This window comes from Carya illinoinensis, chromosome 2, assembly GCF_018687715.1.
Source record: "Carya illinoinensis cultivar Pawnee chromosome 2, C.illinoinensisPawnee_v1, whole genome shotgun sequence".
Taxonomy (NCBI): domain Eukaryota; kingdom Viridiplantae; phylum Streptophyta; class Magnoliopsida; order Fagales; family Juglandaceae; genus Carya; species Carya illinoinensis.
The window spans coordinates 11,229,161-11,250,820 of NC_056753.1; the positions used below are offsets into that span (position 1 = coordinate 11,229,161).

General features: G+C 40.9%; 1 protein-coding gene and 2 long non-coding RNA genes across 3 annotated transcripts; all 3 read right to left on the bottom strand.

The window, feature by feature from the left end:
* Positions 1-8,409: 8,409 nt before the first annotated feature.
* On the bottom strand, positions 8,410-9,803 carry LOC122300108. The gene is made up of 3 exons (XR_006239909.1): positions 9,778-9,803; positions 9,350-9,385; positions 8,410-8,542 (listed from the first exon to the last, which is right to left on the bottom strand). It is a non-coding gene; the product is annotated as an uncharacterized LOC122300108 (long non-coding RNA).
* Positions 9,804-13,618: 3,815 nt separating this feature from the next.
* LOC122301703 lies at positions 13,619-14,801 on the bottom strand. Its single transcript, XM_043113095.1, has 2 exons — positions 13,742-14,801; positions 13,619-13,650 (listed from the first exon to the last, which is right to left on the bottom strand). The coding sequence occupies exons 1-2, from the start codon at positions 14,799-14,801 to the stop codon at positions 13,619-13,621; spliced, it is 1,092 nt and encodes a 363-aa protein (XP_042969029.1).
* Positions 14,802-15,304: 503 nt separating this feature from the next.
* Positions 15,305-16,739, bottom strand: LOC122294404. The gene is made up of 3 exons (XR_006237598.1): positions 16,714-16,739; positions 16,286-16,321; positions 15,305-15,478 (listed from the first exon to the last, which is right to left on the bottom strand). It is a non-coding gene; the product is annotated as an uncharacterized LOC122294404 (long non-coding RNA).
* Between the last annotated feature and the right edge of the window lie 4,921 nt (positions 16,740-21,660).

A 21,660-nucleotide genomic window follows, 5' to 3' on the forward strand; every position in this document is an offset into this window, starting at 1 on the left:
AACCGAAGAATTCCATCTTTATCCATACTATAGTGCAACGGCCCTCGAGATTTTCCGACTCTTTTCTGATATACAGCAGCATCGGATCCTTCCTTTGAAGAGTCTTCAATTCTTCAAAATCAGTTACCCGAATATCAAGAACTGAAGATAAAATCTCTTCTTACTGTGAACTTTCAATAAGGAGCCTTCTCATCCCACAAAGCAAAGAATCCAATTCTGACGGCTCGGCTTCATCTTCCAAGTGCGATTTTCGGCTCAAAGCATCAGCAACTATATTTGCCTTCCCCGGATGATACTTGATCTCGCACTGGTAGTCACTGATTAACTTCAGCCATCGTCTCTGCCTTATGTTCAAATTCTTCTGGGAAAACAAGTGCTTCAAGCTCTTGTGATCAATGTATACTTCGCAAGCTTCCCCATACAAAAAGTGCCGCCAGATCTTAAGAGCAAAAACTATCGCAGCCAATTCCAAATCGTGCTTCGGATAATTCTTCTCATGATCCTTTAGCTGACGAGATGCATAAGCAACAACCCGTCCTTCCTGCATAAGGACACAACCCAATCCGAATTTAGACGCATCGCTGAAGACTACGAATGGCTTATGCGGTTCTGGAAGCGCTAACACTGGTGCCGTCGTCAACCTGTTCTTCAATTCTTGGAAGCTTCTCTCACACTTATCTGACCAAACAAATTCTGCATTCTTCTGAGTCAAAGCTGTGAGAGGTCCAGATAGGCGAGCAAATCCTTCCACAAATCTTCGGTAATATCCGGCAAGTCCCAAAAAACTCCGGATCTCGCGTACTGTAGTCGGACGCTGCCATGACAAAATGGCTTCCACCTTACTAGGATCAATAGCCACTCCATCTCGGGAAATCACATGCCCAAGAAATCTGACTTCCTCCAACTAGAATTCACACTTGCTAAGCTTGGCATACAACTGGTGTTCTCTCAATTTCCCAAGAACTAGACGAAGATGATACACATGCTCTTCAACATCTCGAGAATAAATCAGAACATCATTAATGAATACTACCACAAAGGAATCCAGATAAGGTCAAAATACCCGATTCATTAAATCCATGAAAGCAGCAGGGGCATTGGCTAATCCAAACGGCATCACCTTAAACTCATAATGCCCATATCTCGACCTGAAAGCAGTTTTGGGTACATCCTTGTCTCTTATCCTCAACTGGTAGTATCCCGACCTCAGATCAATCTTCGAGAACACAACTGCTCCTTGAAGCTGATCAAATAAATCATCTATCCATGGGAGAGGATATTTATTTTTGATGGCCACCTTATTTAATTCCCGATAATCAATGCACATACGGAGGGTTCAATCTTTCTTTTTAACAAACAGCACTGGCGCACCCCACAGCGAAGTACTAGGCTGAATGAACCCCTTATCTACCAGCTCTTGCAACTGAGTCTTCAACTCTTTTAATTCAGCCGGTGCCATGTAATAAGGAGCTTTATGTACAGGAGCCGCTCCAGGTTCCAAGTCTATAACAAACTCCATTTCTCGAACAGTGGGTAGCCCAGGCAAGTTATCCACAAACACGTCCGGAAATTCTTCCACAACGGGAATGTCTACCAAAGACTTCTTCTCAGACGGCGTAGACACCATCTGAACTAAGAAGGCTTCCACTCCTCATGCAATCTCTCTTTTTGCTTGAATTGCCGATGCAATTATCGGCTTTTCTTTTAGCTTACTTCTCGTAAATTCCAGACAATCACCATCTGGAAGTTGAAAGCTAATTACCCTACTTCTGCAATTAATACTCGCAGAATATTGGTATAACCAATCCATCCCAAAGATGATATCAAAACCCAATAGCTTGAATACCACCAAATCAGCATCCAAGAACCTTCCATCAAAATTTAATGGGCATCCCAAAGCAACCTTGGAACACCACACCATTTCACCATTGGGTAGAGCCACTACCAATGACTTTGGCAAAGGTTCCGTGACCAAATTACACATCCGAGCAAACGTGGAAGATACAAATGACTGTGAAGCACCCAAATCAAACAAAGTGCAAGCATAAAACTCATATAAACGGATTCTCCCTGAACCAAACACATAAACCCATGAAATCCAAATACACAAAGAAATCAAAGCACACCAAAAATCAAATCCAACATAAAGTTAAATTAAATCCATACCTGTAATTACTCCAGCATCATGGATCGCTGGTGCCTCATCATCCACATCTTTGGGTGTGACAGCATAAACCCGGGCTTGCATTGCTTGTCTTGGATTTGTTCTTCCACCGCGTCTACCTCCACAGCTTCCTTGAACTGGTCTCGGACACTCACGAGCAAAGTGACCCTGCTAGCCACAATTATAGCATCGAGCCCCACCAGAAGGGCACTCACCCACATGGGCTCTATTACAAACTCCGCAAACTGGCACACGTCCTCCCATACGAACACCTGAGGATGCTTGCGGTCGAGTTCCCGTCCACTGAAAAAATTTCTGAGGCGAACCCGAGTTGCTTCCTTCATCAGAAAAACTCTGCCTCTTATGTCCTGGAGGGGAGCCCATACTCAGATTATTCTCTCGCTCCACAAGGGTGGCCACATCCACTAAGTCCTGAAAAGTGGATATCTAGCGACTGACCATCATACGGTGTATATCAGGGCATAGTCCCTCCTGAAAACGCTCAGCTCGCATTTCCTCTGTGGCGATGAGGTGGGGAGCAAATCGCCCAAGTTCTATAAATCTTCAGGCGTATTGTTCCACTGTCATGCTCCCTTGGACCAAACTTGAGAACTCTCTTGCCTTTTGCTTCCTTATAGAAGCGGGAAAGAAGCGATCATTAAACTCTTTCTTGAAGCGCTACCAGGTCACAGCGGCGAAAGATCCCAATTCTGATTCCAGCATTACCCTCTTGGTATCCCACCAATCAGAAGCGGTGCCTTACAACAGATAGCTGGCATAGAGCACTTGTTGCGCTTCGGTGCAACCACACACCTCAAAAGTTCTTTCCAAGTCTTTGATCCACTTTCCAGCTTGAAGTGGATTCTCTTCTCCAATGAAGTGTGGAGTTCTATGCGCCAGAAAGCGCTCATAAGTGCATCTAGCTTGCACCATGCCACTAGGCCCTCCTGGGTATAGCCAAGACCCTTCCTAATGTGGCCAAGGACCTCCTGGTTGAGGCCAAAGTCCTCCTTGTTGTGGACAAGGCCCCCCTTGTTGTGGCCAGGGACCCCCTTGTTGTGGCCACGGTCCTCCTTGTTGTGGCCAAGGCCATGCCTGCTGTGACCTAAAATTTTGCAGCATGAACTCCGTCATCTGCCGTATTGCTTGGGCTATGGAGTCATTTCTCGATGTATCGTCTCATGGTTCCTGAGTAGATTTCCTTGGTCTCACCATTTTTCCTGCCACAACACAACTTTTGACCCCCTTTAAGAAAACAAATAAAACCAACACAAAACCAAAAACTAAAACCAACACCACATGGCAAGAAACAAAAGAAAACAGTATGCAATAACATAACTAAGTAAATAAAAACAAGCAAACAAGTTCAAACAAATAAAACAAATAAAACAAATCAAATAGCAACTTTACTTAACATAATTTTTAAAACACAAATTTAAAAACATTCCGGTACTACCTAAGAGACATGTGGTTTTACCCAGAGCCAAACCGCTCTATACCACCTGTGACGCCCCCAAATCCCCACGCACGGACACAGGAAAATCGAGACGTCCGGATGATGATATCACGGGTCACCACCCTATCGACGTGTGCCAAGTGTGTGTATAAGCAACGATTGTGCACGAGAAACACGCAGTGGATAGCAAAGTCATATAACTAAGTACCAGAATTTTTCTTAATTTAATACAAAACTGTTTAAAACATACATAAATAAATATTACAAAGCACAAATATAGTTTTAAACCAAACAACGAAGCTTAAACTTTAACTCAGAACTCCGGCGGAGCCGCATCCTCGGGCTCAGCCTCCTCCTCTTCCTCGAACCCTACACCAAAATCTACGGAACCAAAAATGGTGCCGCAGGTAAGTAAAATCTAAACACTACTAGATAAAAACATATAAAACTCAAACAATATGCATGAAAGAAAAACTAATGCACATGTCCCGTAAAACCATATTTTTCCACGCACGCCAAAAACTCATTTGGCCTAAAAACATATCGCTTAAAACCAAGTCTCGCTATTATCCCAGATAATGGCCCAAACCACCATTTTCCCAGAAAATGGATCAAAGCCTCAACACATCCTCGCCATTTTCCCAGAAAATGGCCCGTATCCGAAAACCATAAAAACGATCCATTTATGCATGCACCATGATCTCCCATAGGGATCATCCGCACACCTTGGCTCTGTGCCACATCGCAGGTAACGACTACGCATGTGACACCTAAACGAGCGATGCCCAGACTTGCGCCTAGCGCGTATTTGGCCAGGCCATCCTCTAGTCCTCGCCACTCTAGGGACCACGGATTCGACACGACAGCGTTACCGTATTATGCAATCCAATCGTCGCTCTGCGAAAATCCAGGAGACGTCACTCAGTATTATCCACTCCCGAGTGACCAGAGGAGCTCCACCGAGATAATAACCCATCCCGGCTTGGGCTCGTGAGACACACGCATCCGAAAACCATTTATGCCAACAAAACATGATTTTCTCACTTAAAATAAAATGCACATGTATGCAATATGTAACGCACGCCTCATGGCTCAAATAATCAAGCAATCACAAACAACCAAAACCAAGCACTCCGTCCTCAATCCATCCGACCCCCAAACTCCTCGGACTCAGTCCGGAATCAGCCAACCAACAGTAAATAGTGATTGTATGAGAAAAATATATTTAAATCTAAAAGTAGAGTTTAGAAAATACTTACAGCGCTATATGGTATTTTTGAAAGCTCGCGGCGTTGCAAACGGCGGAAGAAAAACAACGTAACAGTGAAATTTCACTGTGGTCGTGGGTTGTAAAATACCCACTTTTGAATGGGGACAAACCAAAGCTCGGGATTGATAGGGAATGGTCTATTGATGTTTATGAAGCTAAGGGAAGTGGAGTTTGGCCGTGGGTGGCGGCGAAAATGGCGGAGGAAGGGCTTAAACGCCCAAATCGGAAACTAGATCGTGGGAACTATTCCGGCGACGGATCGAGGCCGGAAATGGGTGGGTTAGGACGGTAAGGAGTCGGTGATGAAGTGGTGAATAGGTAGTGGCCGGAGGTGGAGCGATGGTGGCAAAACGGAGCAAAAGCCGTTCGGCTTGAAGATGGTTTTCTGGCTAAACGGCGGCTCCGTTGGCGGTGGAAATTTGTGGGGTGGTTCACCGGAGGGAGGGGAAGAGATTGGTGGTGGTGGTGTGCCACACGGTGGCCGGCGACGGTGGGTCTGGGTGGCTGGAGCTTTCGGCGTGAAGGAGAGGAGAGAGAGAAAAACGCACGGGGGAGGGGAAAAACGTACGGGAAAGAAAAAAGGAGGGAAAAAGAAAGAAAAAGAAAAAGAAAAGGAAAGAAAAGAGAAAAAGAAAAAAGGAAAAAGAAAAAAGAAAAGATGGAGGAAAGAAATGAGGTCCAGTCCTCACTCCGGAAACCAAAACAGATCGCCGAAAACGATATTAAAAACCGTAAAACGACTAAATAAATAAAACACAACATCAAATAAATTAAAAACCAATTTAGAATGTAATAATTTAAAATAAATAAACCACTATATTAATTAAATTAAAAACAATCATTCAGTGAAAATACACGTAAAAGCGGGTCATCACAGTGTAGACAACCGAGAGACCCCCCAAATAGCCAAGGCATAGGAACCTAGTGAGCGTCTCCTCTGGGGAGGAAGATTGTGAAGGGGTTTTATATTTGCATGACAATGCACTAATAATAACATTGCTAGTCTCAAACTACACTACTAGAAGGATTTTGATTGACAATGTGAACTGGGCTAATATCCTCTTTTAGGACGCATTTGGCAAACGAGCATTGATCCTAGTAAGCCGTGACCACCACCCACCCACACCACTATAGGCAAATGAGCATAACTGTGCCAGTCACAATTTGGAAAGGAGCACACACCACCATGACAATGACTGACTGACTTCCTAGTGACTAGAGCCCCCTCGTCTTACAATGCCATATTGGAGTGCCCAACCTTGACTAGCATCAAAGCTGTCACTTCAATCTATTACTTAAAGATGAAGTTCTTGACAAAGGCAATAGAAGGAGAAGTACAGGCTGAGTAGGCCCTAGTATGGGAGTGTTACTTACAAGAGCTCAAAACATAGGGAATGGATCTACATATGTTGGAAAATCAGAGGCAAAGCGAGGCTCTGCCCCATCGCCAGTCCTTCTCAACCATGATGTAGAAGCACGGGATGAAGAAAACTTGCAACAAGTAGAGGCAAATATATGTTTCCTTCTATCCCGATCTTTTACTTAGACTACACTCTCACCTTCTATCCCAATCTTTTATATTATCCTTATCACGTTTCCTTTTTCTAGGACCCACTTGGGTCAACTTTTTCAAACCCAGCGTTCTACATGGAGGTCTTATCCTTTAAAGTGAACCTCCATGATTCACCTTAAAGATAAGACACTAGTACCTTTATCGTACTCTTTCTATCAACTAAATCCAGATGCATAACTTGATTGACCAAGTCATGCATCCCAATCCTAGTTCATACACACGTTACTTCCTTCCTGCATCCTAGCCCACATTTCATCTTCATTCCTATCCATGCATGCTACACAACTTTAAGCCGACTTTGAAGTTTAAACATCGTGTACCCATGCTCAGACAGATTATCCATTACATATGGTAAATTTATCCAGCATAAGTGTCTAACTAGATTACACATGTACCCCACTTCCTTTTATCACTTAAGTTCAACATATAATCCGTTGAATGCCCGCTTGTGTAAACAAACTCCATATTTTGATACCAACCTTCTACTCAAACCCGACTAGCATGACTCTTCATGCTACTCACCATACATGACAGTTCATCCTAACACTTAATACAACATGACACTATGAACAGCTATACCTCCCATCACATGACGTCGAAACTACATCTAAGCTATACCATGACCTTGTCACGACACATGGCATCTCGTTACTTCACACACAGAATACACTCCACGTGTACTCCCTTCTCTTCACACTACACTTCTTACAGCACAGTCTACAATAGGACACATCACATTTCATAATTGCACCCATCACTTCATTACACAGTAAACTCCTCAATTATCAACAGCACAATCCACAATCAAATTCACAATAAATCTAATGAGGGAAATGAAAAGAGAGTTATACAATCATTGGGATAACCCGTGCGTTGCTTGCTGTCCGGCACAACCAGTGGCATCAGAAGCCACTACCTTGGGTGTAATCGCTCTGTTGGTCACTTTCATGACCTTGGAACGAGGCTACTTCGGAAGGCCGGATCTAGGGTTTCTGGACTAGATCTAGGCTTTGGCAAGTGGATCTAGGCTATGTGAGGTGGCCAAGGTCATGGGGTGGCTAAGGCCATGGGTGGAGGTGGAAGGCCATGCATAGTGGCGGCTATTTGGGCATGCAATAGGTGGATCTGGAAGGAGTGGCCATGGGGAGGCTCATGGTGGCCTCGTGGTGGTGGTGAGGGGCAGAACATGTCAAATCTAGCCATGTGTAGTGAATCCGAGATAGGGAGAGGGCGTGAGAGGTAAAGGGAAGAGTTGTGGAAGGTACGGTGGAGCTGGTGGTGGCGATGGAGTAGAGGTACGGTGGCCCTACAACGATGGATCTCGGATCCCGTGAAAAGAGAGGCTGCATGAGGTCGAAAGAGAAGCTGCGTGAGGGGGAGGCCAGATTGGGGGCATGGGTAGTTGAGGGGCGAAGAGGATGGTCCAGTGACAATGTTTGGTGGTCGTTGGAGGTTGCAGAGTTGGTGGTTTGGCTGTGTGACGTGAGGAACCCTTGTGAGAAAGGGTGACTCGATTTCAAGATGGAGGAGAGGGGAAGGAGCTGTAGCATGGGTTGGGTCTTAGAGGGGTGGTTGCCGGTGGAAAGTGGAGCTCGTGCGATGGTGTCACAACCCCACCCTAACAAGAGCGAGACCGTGATCCCGTACTTGTTCTTTTTTTTTTCCTATTATAACAGTAAATTTAGTTCTAAATGAATGCCCATATTGTTATTATTATTATTATTATTATTATTATTTATTATTATTTTTTTTAAAGATAATGCGTGACGATTCGAACGCATCACGCATAAATTCTAATTTCTAACTGAAATAAACATCTAATAGACATACCTTTACATTCCTTTACAAAGGACTCTCAGAGTCCGTCATCCATTTATTTAAGATAACTACTTTTAAACAAAAAGGGACTCAGTCCCTTTAGTCATTACAAAAGAAAACTAACTTAAAGCAGGAGGGTTTCCATTATTGAAACATAAGAAACATATATCATCATAGAAGAAACCAAACTACCCAGGGACTACTAAACATCGGCCTCTCCCTCCTCAGTAATACTCAGCTCCTCAGTAGATTCGTCTGTACCTGGACGTTTAAAACATAAACACAAAGTGAGTCTAATACTCAGTAAGTAGTACACCATGCTGTTAACTTAAAAAGCATATAGTACTTTCTTTTGAAAACATGCATCCATAAACCAATACTAATTCTGACAATACTTCCATGCATATACTTACTTCATACTTTCATGCAAAAATCTTTATTTCTTATTTTCATACATACTTATATATCATATCTTCATGCATACACTTCATTTAATCTTTCACTTTCTTGTGGCCAACACACTATTACGCCCCGTGTGTTGGGGTTAGCGGTCCTGTTGGACCTGGATTCCACCCGTGGCCACAGGTTAGGAACCCCTTTCTGTCAGGGAGCAGCACTGGGTGCACTACCAGTACTACTTACCCAGCATTGCAATCTGCCCATTTCTTTGATATCATTTCCTTTCATGTGGCCATTACATACTTTCATACATTAATTCATTCCTTTTCTTTCTTTGAAATCAACATTTTCCATATCTTTCTTAGTCCGATGAATATGCTTTTATTTTGGAAAATAACATTTTATGTCATGCTTACATATAAATAAAATCTTAGTTATTTCAAGACGCATGTATAAAAAAAATTTCATGACTTAGGATCTACATGCATGCATTACCATATACACATACAATCAATTATAATCGATAGGATACTTAACAGGGGCTATCAAGAAAGGCTTGTACATAATATAAACTCATTTATTCTTTAATTAGAAGAACATTTGGAAAGAGATAGAGATATATTCTTCCACAAGAGAACTTGACGTGGACGCATGGTCATAGCTACTTACCTCGATCCGCTGAAATTCCTTTAACTTCAGAAAATCCTAATCCAATAAATAACAAGTGTGTTAAAACTCATCCAACATCCTTTAGATCCCCTTTTTAACGATGGCTAAAATATTATAAATCTAACGTCGTTTTCTACCCTTAATGTTACTTCAAATAACTACCATCTCAATAAATCCTTACAAGAGTAACATAAGAAGATAGTTAATTTAGTTAACATAACATCAAAACAGCCCTATATATATAATTAATCCCTTAAAACAGAACATATATGTAGATATACGAAACATAACATCAAAACATCCCCATATAAATACTTAATCCCTTAAAACAGAGTATATATGTATATATATAAAATATAACATCAAAACATAAACTAAACAATTTAGTTAGCTTCGAAAATCACATAAAATCATCTTAAACAATTTACCTTAAGCTCTTAGATTCTTTCAAGAGGTCAAGTGAAGGTCCAAAGCTTGAAGAAAGTGAGAGGGTTGATTTCTTGAAGAGGAGAAGAAAAGAGAGAAGTGGAGTTGGCTAGTATGGAAGAGAGATGAAGAAGACTTGTTCTTCATTTGTTAGGTGTAGACCGATGGGTTTGAAATGAATTTCTTCATCTATTAGGTGTAGACCGATGGGTTTGAAAATGAATTTCTTCATCTATTAGGTGTAGACCGATGGGTTTGAAGATGAATTTCTTCATCTATTAGGTGTAGACCGATGGGTTTGAAAATGAATTTCTTCATTTATTAGGTGTAGACCGATGGGTTTGAAGATGAATTTCTTCATCTATTAGACCTTAAAAATCATGTACTTAATTTATTTTAACAACCCACATAAAATTAAAAATAAAAACAAAAACACACCCATCTAAAATGAAATAATAAAAATCTTTACATGAACATATTTAACTTAAGAAATAAAATAAAATGACGTAAAGACTCACATAGTAAGACTAGGGTATTACAACTCTCCCCACCTTAAAATAATCTCGTCCTCGAGATTGAACGTACCTCAAAGAAAAAGAGTGGGATATTTAATCCTCATGTCGTCCTCATGTTCCCAGGTTGCCTCTTGCTCAGTGTGGTGGTTCCAAAGTACTTTGACCATCGGAATGGTTTTATTGCGAAGTACTCGAACCTCCCGATCTAAGATTCGGACTGGTGCTTCCTCGTATGAGAAATCTTTATGCACTTGGAGAGGTGCATAATCCAACACATGTGTAGGGTCATGCACATATTTTCGAAGCATTGAAACATGGAAAACATTATGCATGACTGAAAATTCTGGGGGTAGTGCGAGTCGATATGCAACTGCTCCTATCTTTTCAAGAATCTCAAATGGGCCAATGTATCTTGGGGTTAATTTGCCTTTCTTGCCGAATCTCATAACTCCTTTCATTGGAGCTACCCGAAGGAATACTTTGTCTCCTACCTCAAAGTGCAGCTCCCTTCTTCTATGATCGGCGTATTTCTTTTGCCTCTCTTGAGCTAGGGCAAGCCTCTTTCTGATGATAGCTACTTTTTCTTGCATATTTTGAACTAAGTCAGGGCCCAACATCTTTTTCTCACCAACCTCGTCCCAATAAAGGGGCGATCTACATTTGTGCCCATACAAAACTTCATATGGTGCCGCATTGATACTCTCTTGGTGACTATTATTGTAGGCAAATTCAACTAATGGTAAGTATTTTATCCAACTTTCCTTGAAATCCAAGACACATGCCCGTAACATATCTTCAAGAATTTGAATTGTTCTCTCAGACTGCCCATCTGTCTGAGGGTGGAAAGCAGTGCTATAAGTCAATTCTGTCCCCAAGTTCCTTTGTACGCTCCTCCAAAATGCTGAAGTAAACCGTGAGTCCCTATCCGATACTATCTTGGACGGAACTCCGTGCAACCTAACTATCTCTTTGACATATATCTCTGCCAACTTACTCATCGAGTAAGTCATCTGAATTGGTATGAAGTGGGCTGATTTCGATAATCTGTCGACAATCACCCACACAGAATCTTGTCCTCCTTGGGCTTTAGGAAATCCAGTTACAAAATCCATGCTGATTTCATCCCATGTCCAAACTGGTATTGGTAGTGGCTGTAGTGCTCCCGAGGGTCTTTGATGCTCAGCCTTAACTTGCTGGCATGTCAGGCATTGAGCTACAAAGTTAGCCACGTCTCGTTTCATTCCGCTCCACCAGTAGTGTTGTCTCAGGTTTCGATACATTTTGGTACTACCTGGATGCACTGTGTATAGAGACCGATGTGCTTCCCTCAATATTAGATCCCTTAGTTCCTTTTTAGCTGGTACACACAATCTTCCTTTAAACCGCAATGATTCATCACCAGAAATCACAAAATCAGGTTGTTTTCCTTCTAAAATATCCACTTTGATCTTCTGGAGGTTAAGGTCTTCACTTTGAGCAGCTTTAATTTGGTCCAATATTTTTGGGCCAAGAACTAGGCTATTCAGCCTTGCTTGTACATCCATCACCATTTCCACTCCCAGCTTCTCCATATCTAGAAGAACAAATTTCTGGGGAGTATACATACTCCTGAGAGTGCCAGAAGAAGACTTCCGACTAAGGGCGTCGGCAACTACATTAGCTTTGCCGGGGTGGTAGTTGATATTACAATCATAATCTTTCAATAGCTCCAACCATCTACGCTGCCTCATATTTAACTCCTTTTGAGTGAAGAAATATTTTAGACTCTTGTGGTCCGTATAAATTTCACAATGTTCCCCATAAAGGTAATGTCGCCATATCTTTAAGGCAAATACCACAGCAGCCAATTCTAAATCATGGGTTGGGTAGTTGCGCTCATAATCCTTAAGTTGACGCGAAGCATACGCTACAACTTTTCCATGCTGCATAAGAACACACCCCAACCCTTTGTGTGAGGCATCGCTGTATATTACAAATCCTTCCGTACCCAAAGGTATAGTAAGAACAGGTGCCGTCACAAGTTTCTCCTTGAGCTCCTGAAAGCTTTTCTCACATTCTGTTGTCCATATGAATTCCTCACCCTTTCGGGTCAAGGTCGTTAAAGGAACTGGGATGCGAGAAAACCCTCTAACAAATCTTCGATAATACCCCGCCAGACCAAGGAAGCTTCTAATTTCTTGAATAGTTTTTGGTCTAGGCCATTCCACTATCGCCTCCACCTTTGCAGGATCTACGGAAATACCATCCTTTGAAATTATATGGCCAAGAAAAGAAATCTCTTGTAACCAAAACTCACACTTATTCAACTTAGCATATAATTTCTTCTCCCGCAAAACTTGAAGAACAACCTCCAAATGCTTCACATGTTCTTCCAGGGTTCTTGAGTAAATAAGAATGTCATCAATAAATATTATTACAAACTGATCAATATACTCCTTAAAGACACGATTCATCAAGTCCATGAAAGCCGCTGGGGCGTTGGTCAATCCAAAGGACATCACTAAAAATTCATAATGTCCATATCTCGTTCTGAAAGCAGTCTTTGGAATATCCTCCGCCTTAATCTTCAACTGATGGTACCCTGATCGGAGATCAATCTTTGAAAATACTTGGGATCCTTGAAGTTGATCAAATAAATCATCAATCCGTGGAAGAGGATACCGATTCTTAACAGTCACCCTATTAAGTTCTCTATAATCGATACAAAGTCGCAACGACCCATCCTTCTTTTTCACAAAGAGAACTGGTGCACCCCACGGTGATACACTAGGGCGAATAAAGCCTTTTTCCAACAATTCTTGCAATTGATCCTTAAGCTCCTTGAGCTCTACAGGTGCCATCTGGTATGGCGTTTTAGAGATAGGGGCCGTTCTCGGAATGATATCTATAGAGAACTCAATCTCCCTACCTGGAGGTAAGCCAGGTAGTTCGTCTGGAAAGACATCAGGAAAATCCTTCACCACCTCTATATTTTGCAACTTAGGCCCATTTGGTTGTGGCATCACCAAACTAGCAAGAAATCCTGCACAACCCTTCCTTAACATAGTGGTGGCCTTTAATGCAGAGATCACATTCGGCATAATACTCTTAGTCGCAGCACAGAAACGGAACTCTAACTCACCTGGTAGTCTAAAGATTACTTCCTTCTTGAAGCACTCCAAGCTAGCATGGTATTGAGACAACCAATCCATGCCCAAAATCACATCGAACTCCTCCATATCAAATAATATCAAATCAGCAAGGAGATGTCGATCTTGTATCTTTATCGCGCAACCCTTCAGCACAAACTGACAAATCATGGATTTCATGAGAGGTGAAGAAACAGACATCACTGGCTCAAGAGGTTCAGGTGCTCTCTCGCTCAGGCATGCATATTTACGGGATATAAATGAATGCGTAGCACCAGAATCAAATAGTACTAAAGCACGATGCGAAGACAGGGGAAGAATACCTGTTACCACATTAGGAGAAGTATCAGCATCATCAAATGTTAACGCGAAAACTCGAGCCGGTGCTGGATTCTTCTGCCCTTGATTCTGCACTTGAGTATTAGGGGCCACAAGCATTGTACACTCCCGTGCCAAATGACCTATCTTACCACATTTAAAGCAGATGTTAGTCCCCATAAGGCACTTCCCAGCATGACGTTTGCCACAATTTTGGCATGCGGGGTGAGGTGCTGTTGTACCACGTTGGGGAGGTTTGACCACTTGGATTGGCTTGGGCACCGGGCTGTACATAGGTCTCTTGCCCTTATTTTGCTCCATGGCATAAAATGGCCTCTTCCTTTGACTGAATTCCCCTGCCCGGACTCGTAAATTCTCCTCAAGTATCACTGCTCTATCTTCCAAGTCCGCGAACTTTCTAATCTTCAATGCAAGAAGGGAGTCCATAATTCTGGGGTTTAGGCCTCGCTCAAACTTCTCAGCCTTCAGTGCCTCGGTGTGGACCAAGTGTGGGGCAAATCTCGACAACTCCACAAATTTTGATGCATACTGTCTCACTGTCATTGTCCCTTGTTTCAAGTCAGCAAACTCTCGGGCCTTGGCCTCTCGAATGGATACAGGAAAGAACCGGTCATTAAATGCCTCTTTAAATTTATTCCATGATATAGGGATAGCTTCGCCCAATTCCTGCTGAATAAATCCGCGAGTGGCCTTCCACCACCCATTGGCCACATCAGCCAAGTTATATGCTGCAAATTCTACCTTTTGTTCCTCGGTACAGCTGATTACACTGAAAATTTTCTCCAAGCGCTCTAACCAATTATCTGCATCTAATTCCGTACCCTTGCCATCAAACAACGGAGGATGCTGTTTGCAGAAGCGATCAAAAGCAGTCAGATGTGGGACTTGTACTTGCATGGCGGTTTGCCCACTAGTGAAAACCTCTATAAGGCGAGTTGCCGCATCAACGAGGTTTTCTGAATCTCTAGGAGATTCTTGTTGATCTTCAGGATTACGGACACTGGGCCGCCCTCGACGTTTATTGTTATTGTGTTGTGTTGCCATACTAGAACATGGATAACAATAGCATTAGCAAAAACTCATACAAAGTAGCATACATAACTTGAAATCTCTTTACAAAATTCATATCATGCAATAAGAAATACCATTTGAACCTGCTGCGGAGCTTGGCATACTTTAGAGAGACGGCCTTAGCCTAGTTTACCCCTAAAGTCTACAGGACTTCTTAACCTTTGCTCTGATACCAAGATTTGTCACAACCCCACCCTAACAAGAGCGAGACCGTGATCCCGTACTTGTTCTTTTTTTTTTCCTATTATAACAGTAAATTTAGTTCTAAATGAATGCCCATATTGTTATTATTATTATTATTATTTATTATTATTATTTTTTTTAAAGATAATGCGTGACGATTCGAACGCATCACGCATAAATTCTAATTTCTAACTGAAATAAACATCTAATAGACATACATTTACATTCCTTTACAAAGGACTCTCAGAGTCCGTCATCCATTTATTTAAGATAACTACTTTTAAACAAAAAGGGACTCAGTCCCTTTAGTCATTACAAAAGAAAACTAACTTAAAGCAGGAGGGTTTCCATTATTGAAACATAAGAAACATATATCATCATAGAAGAAACCAAACTACCCAGGGACTACTAAACATCGGCCTCTCCCTCCTCAGTAATACTCAGCTCCTCAGTAGATTCGTCTGTACCTGGACGTTTAAAACATAAACACAAAGTGAGTCTAATACTCAGTAAGTAGTACACCATGCTGTTAACTTAAAAAGCATATAGTACTTTCTTTTGAAAACATGCATCCATAAACCAATACTAATTCTGACAATACTTCCATGCATATACTTACTTCATACTTTCATGCAAAAATCTTTATTTCTTATTTTCATACATACTTATATATCATATCTTCATGCATACACTTCATTTAATCTTTCACTTTCTTGTGGCCAACACACTATTACGCCCCGTGTGTTGGGGTTAGCGGTCCTGTTGGACCTGGATTCCACCCGTGGCTATAGGTTAGGAACCCCTTTCTGTCAGGGAGCAGCACTGGGTGCACTACCAGTACTACTTACCCAGCATTGCAATCTGCCCATTTCTTTGATATCATTTCCTTTCATGTGGCCATTACATACTTTCATACATTAATTCATTCCTTTTCTTTCTTTGAAATCAACATTTTCCATATCTTTCTTAGTCCGATGAATATGCTTTTATTTTGGAAAATAACATTTTATGTCATGCTTACATATAAATAAAATCTTAGTTATTTCAAGACGCATGTATAAAAAAAATTTCATGACTTAGGATCTACATGCATGCATTACCATATACACATACAATCAATTATAATCGATAGGATACTTAACAGGGGCTATCAAGAAAGGCTTGTACATAATATAAACTCATTTATTCTTTAATTAGAAGAACATTTGGAAAGAGATAGAGATATATTCTTCCACAAGAGAACTTGACGTGGACGCATGGTCATAGCTACTTACCTCGATCCGCTGAAATTCCTTTAACTTCAGAAAATCCTAATCCAATAAATAACAAGTGTGTTAAAACTCATCCAACATCCTTTAGATCCCCCTTTTAACGATGGCTAAAATATTATAAATCTAACGTCGTTTTCTACCCTTAATATTACTTCAAATAACTACCATCTCAACAAATCCTTACAAGAGTAACATAAGAAGATAGTTAATTTAGTTAACATAACATCAAAACAGCCCTATATATATAATTAATCCCTTAAAACAGAACATATATGTAGATATACAAAACATAACATCAAAACATCCCCATATAAATACTTAATCCCTTAAAACAGAGTATATATGTATATATATAAAATATAACATCAAAACATAAACTAAACAATTTAGTTAGCTTCGAAAATCACATAAAATCATCTTAAACAATTTACCTTAAGCTCTTAGATTCTTTCAAGAGGTCAAGTGAAGGTCCAAAGCTTGAAGAAAGTGAGAGGGTTGATTTCTTGAAGAGGAGAAGAAAAGAGAGAAGTGGAGTTGGCTAGTATGGAAGAGAGATGAAGAAGACTTGTTCTTCATTTGTTAGGTGTAGACCGATGGGTTTGAAAATGAATTTCTTCATCTATTAGGTGTAGACCGATGGGTTTGAAAATGAATTTCTTCATCTATTAGGTGTAGACCGATGGGTTTGAAGATGAATTTCTTCATCTATTAGGTGTAGACCGATGGGTTTGAAAATGAATTTCTTCATTTATTAGGTGTAGACCGATGGGTTTGAAGATGAATTTCTTCATCTATTAGGCCTTAAAAATCATGTACTTAATTTATTTTAACAACCCACATAAAAAAAAAAATTAAAACAAAAACACACCCATCTAAAATGAAATAATAAAAATCTTTACATGAACATATTTAACTTAAGAAATAAAATAAAATGACGTAAAGACTCACGTAGTAAGACTAGGGTATTACAGATGGTGGCCTGCTACGAGTTGTGTAGCATTGTTGTGGATCTAAGGAGTCGATGGAAAATGAGAGGGGAGAGAGGAGAGGGGCTGTTGGCTGGGGAAGGGGGAATAAGGGGCAGAGGGAAGGGGCTAGGGTTTTAATCCAAACTCTTCATCTTAGGGTCTTAGATCTGATCTAACTTTAAGAGTTTAAACATTGTAATAACTAAGTAAGATGAAGGGAATCAAGATAGAAATGCTATATCATTACTTCAAACTCAACTTTATTTTATAAAATAATATTATTTCATCATTAAATAAATGATAAAGTTTTACTAAATATCTTTAAGAGGATAAAACCATCTAACTAATTAGAGTTTTTTACATAATTCAAATCTTATAATATTTTTAAATAACTAAAATCATGTTGATAAAATGACTTCCTACAATTATAATATTTTTGGAGCTTTCGAAAATATTATAATTGTTTTACTTAAAATCAGACTTGTTTCAATAACAACGGAAACACCCCATGTAAAATACTTCTTGGACATTTAAAATATTCTAAGTCTAACACGTAGAATAAGACTCATGACCATTCGAGAGAGAAATGAGCGGGTAGTTACAATCAACGGCTCTGGTCAAAGAAGAAGAAGGGGCAGCTCAAAGGCTAGTATACTACATGAGTCATGCCCTATGAGGGGCGGAGTCGAGATACTCACGAATGGAAATGCTAGCTTTCGCACTAGTAACAACCACGAGGTGGTTGTTGCCATACTTCCAAGCTCATCCCATCAAGGTACTAATAGAGACTCCTCTAAAGAAGGTATTGTAAAGGCCAAATGCCTCTGAATGCTTCGTGAGCTGGCCAATCAAGCTAAGTGAGTTTGACATCAATTAACTACCAAGACACACAATGAAGGTCTCGACCCTAGCAGACTTTATTGCTGAATTTACCAGATTTCCTAAAGAAGTGTCATGCCCACTGGTCGGGAAGCCCTAGCAAGTCTTTGCTGTTGGCTCATCCTGGCACGTTGGCGGAGAAATATGAGTCCACACAATAAGCAGCTTCGGACAAGAATACCATTACATGGAAAAACTCACTTTTAAATCTACCAACAACGAAGTCGAGTACGAAGCGTTGGTAGTAGAACTTTCGATAATAAAGGCACTGGGAGCCTCTGAGGTTAAGGAAAGAGCTGACTCCTAGTTAAAATTTAACCAAGTTTTAGGAGAATACATAGCTAGAGGTGAAAATTTGAAAAAGTACTCGCAACTGGTGAGGGAGAAGCATGACCAATTTTTTTATTTTGGCATTGAGCAAATAGTAAGGAAGGATAATAGTATAGCAGAAAAATTAGTGCGGACAACCTCAATAATGGGGGAATCCACCCTACCATAGAAGTACTAAATAGAGTAATGGAAGTCCTAGCTGTCAGGGCCGAGGTTGCTATGAAGCGGGCTCAGGAGGCGGTAAGATACCTGGATACCAGAGAGCTCCCAACAAAGAAGGAAGAGGCAAGAAGGATCAAAAGAAAGGCTATGCAGTTCACCAAGATCAATGGGGTCTTCTATAAGTAGGGTTTCTCAATGTGATGGCTCCACTCACCGCATGACCCTTACCCACTGAGGTTGAGTCCTTAGGCTCGTGGTAATGATATCGATGCACAAGTCCTCAGACTACTCAACCCTTGCCGACCGAGGTTGAGTTCTTAGACTCTTGGTGATGATACGGGCACATGAGTCCTCAGATTACGTGGCATTCGCCTATTGAGGTTGAGTCCTTAGACTCAGGACAAACACAAGCATAAGAACAACTCAAAAAGAGACAATACATTGAGAAAATTGATTGTTCGAAATCTAAACTATCCAAAACACCAAGCAATAAAAGACAAAAAGAATTAAAGTGTATATCTAAGCTAGAGGAGTTGGAGGAGCCTATGGTGTTGGAAGAGCTGGAAGAGTCGAGGATGGGAACGCGTCATGCATCGGGTCCCTTCCTAAAGCATCAACAAATTGACGAGAAGCACGGTCAGGCTTGGAGGACATGAGGTTCAACGTCCTCAAATCGATCTGGTCACAAGCAAGAAGGCCCTTAGCCTTTCCAGGCCAACACCATAGCCATAGCCAAAGGTCTAGTTATGAACAGACCTGGCCACCAAGAGTTGAGGGGAAAGCCGAATACGTTTCTCGTTGGAAGCAGCCAACTCAAATTCCAAGTCTTTTAATCTGTTGATCGTCAGCTTTAACCCTCCTGTCGAGATGCAACATAGAATTTGTTAATTCACTTTGTCTCTTTTCTTGAGATCCTTCTTCATTGTCGAATGCCATCTGGAAAGCTCCTCCTATTCCACCCCCTTGTCAAGGTCAAACCCCAAATGCCGATGGGCCTCCTCGGCCTTCATTGCGATCTTAGCCAATTTGTGATAGCGCCTTTTATTCTCCTCCAATTCCTTCTCAAGGCAAGACAACTGTACCTATCTCGAAACCCTTTCTACTTGCAGCACCCTCATCTCAAAGTGGTCACATGTAGCTTCCCCCTTGCTCGATTAAGCTCGCTCTTGAGGTCGACTATGCGTTCATGAACACTAGCTAGGTCACCCTCTAGCAAGTATATATAGACGTCGGCTTGGTCGAGGATTACCTCCAATTCAGCCTTTTTAGACATTTGCAAGACCTACCTTTGCTCCTAAAAGGCGAGCATGCGCTTGGACTGAACTTCATCCTTCAAGTTGGCCCAATTGTTGACGATCTAGGTGGCCAATTGGTCCACATCTTGCCAAGTCACATGCAAAAATATGGGGATCCAATTTTGAGAAAGAAAAGTAAGAGCAAAATAGGCGACCGATCTACCAAAGAAAATAAGTCTCTCAACTTGTTCACCATATCATAAACATAATCATCCCTTGCTTGATTCCTTCTTGGAGAGCCCTATGAGTTTGAGGGCCGAGATAGACCTTGGCGACCTTTGCCCTGAGGAGGAGATATTGAGCCTGAAAAGATGAGAGAAGACAAGGATCAAAGGTAGCCACACACAGGGGCAAGGAGCCACCCTCAAGGGCGCATGCCTTTCATCAACGGTAGGCAGGGAGGAGGTTGCTATAGCAGGGTCGATCGATAGGGACTATCCCTCGACTACCCTTTCAGTGTGGAGGGAGTTCATTCCTTGCTTGTCTTCTCGAACAGGGAGGGATGACACCACCCCCTCAGTGATGATGCGTGAAAAAGGCCCCTCCTTGCCCCCCAAAGAGGCATTGAACGACAAAAAAGCAATCAAGACCTGACCCCCACTTGACTCTAGGTTGTAGGGAGCACAAGAGTTTCAGCACTAGAGATGGTTGAGGGAACAAAGCTCGGAGTCGGCTCCCTTTCCTTGCCTCTTCTTGAGAGGCAAATTCGGTTTGCAATTCCCCCTTGCCTAAATGCGTGCAAGTGGATCATCTACGGATGTGGGCACTTGCCCCTGCTAGGTGAAGGTCAGACTGTAGGTAAAATATGAGATAATTGAGGCTAAAATGAGAGAAAATAAATTAAAAACATCAGATTTACCAAAAGGAGACTCGAAAAAGGGTTATTTTTGCTACCATTGGGTCTACTATAAAACAAGAGGTGGCTGATGTGTTAGCATTCCATTGGTTGGTGTAAATGGACTATCAACATCACGTCTAACTTAAAGAGTTCCTCTTTGAGGATATCTTCAATTTCTTTTTCTTCTCAATTTTTTATATTTTGTTGATTAACGAGTTGCTAGAATAATCATAATTTTGTACCATGTCACCTAATTATCTCTACTCACTTAATTAAGAGTTTTATACTTGGTGTATTATAACTAATTTGTTAAAATAACAAACAACACTGACTATTTTAATATTTAACCTTTTTATATAGACAAATATTTATCAAACCCTTCTATCATCAATATATAATTATATTTTCTCTTATAGAGTTTTATTATATATAAGCTGGTGTGTTAATACATTATTTATAACAAGACTTACTATAATTTTATAAAAACTAAAATAACCATCGTTGTTAAACATAATTGATATAGAAAATTTTCACGTCAAACGATGTGATTAAGTGTGTTAAAAATAACATTTTTAGATAATTGTTCTTGAAATCTCAAACTTCGCTCGCACAATCGGCGTGGTAGGTAGAAAATGGGCTCATTACCCATTGGGCTTAGATGTGGTGCTCCATGTCCAGGCCTAGCACAAACCTTAAAAAACAATCAATGATTTCTGAATAATTATTTAATGACTATTTAACCTCTAAATATTAATGAAATGACCCAAATATATCATTCATCTATTCTAATAATTAAGTTTATTCTAAAATCCATATTATTGAAAAGTAAAAATCTCTTGATTGGGACCAATCTTTTGACTTTGATACTGCAAAAAATCTTAGATTGAAGATCTTTTAAAATCAAAA

What these genes read in the sequence shown, in the direction of transcription:
- LOC122301703 (XM_043113095.1), bottom strand. Translation starts at nt 14,801, where the DNA reads ATGGCAACACAACACAATAACAATAAACGTCGAGGGCGGCCCAGTGTC. An exon ending in TTCTCCTAATGTGGTAACAG is followed by an intron (nt 13,651 to 13,741) that starts GTATTCTTCCCC and finishes TGCATGCCTGAG; the next exon opens with CGAGAGAGCACCTGAACCTC.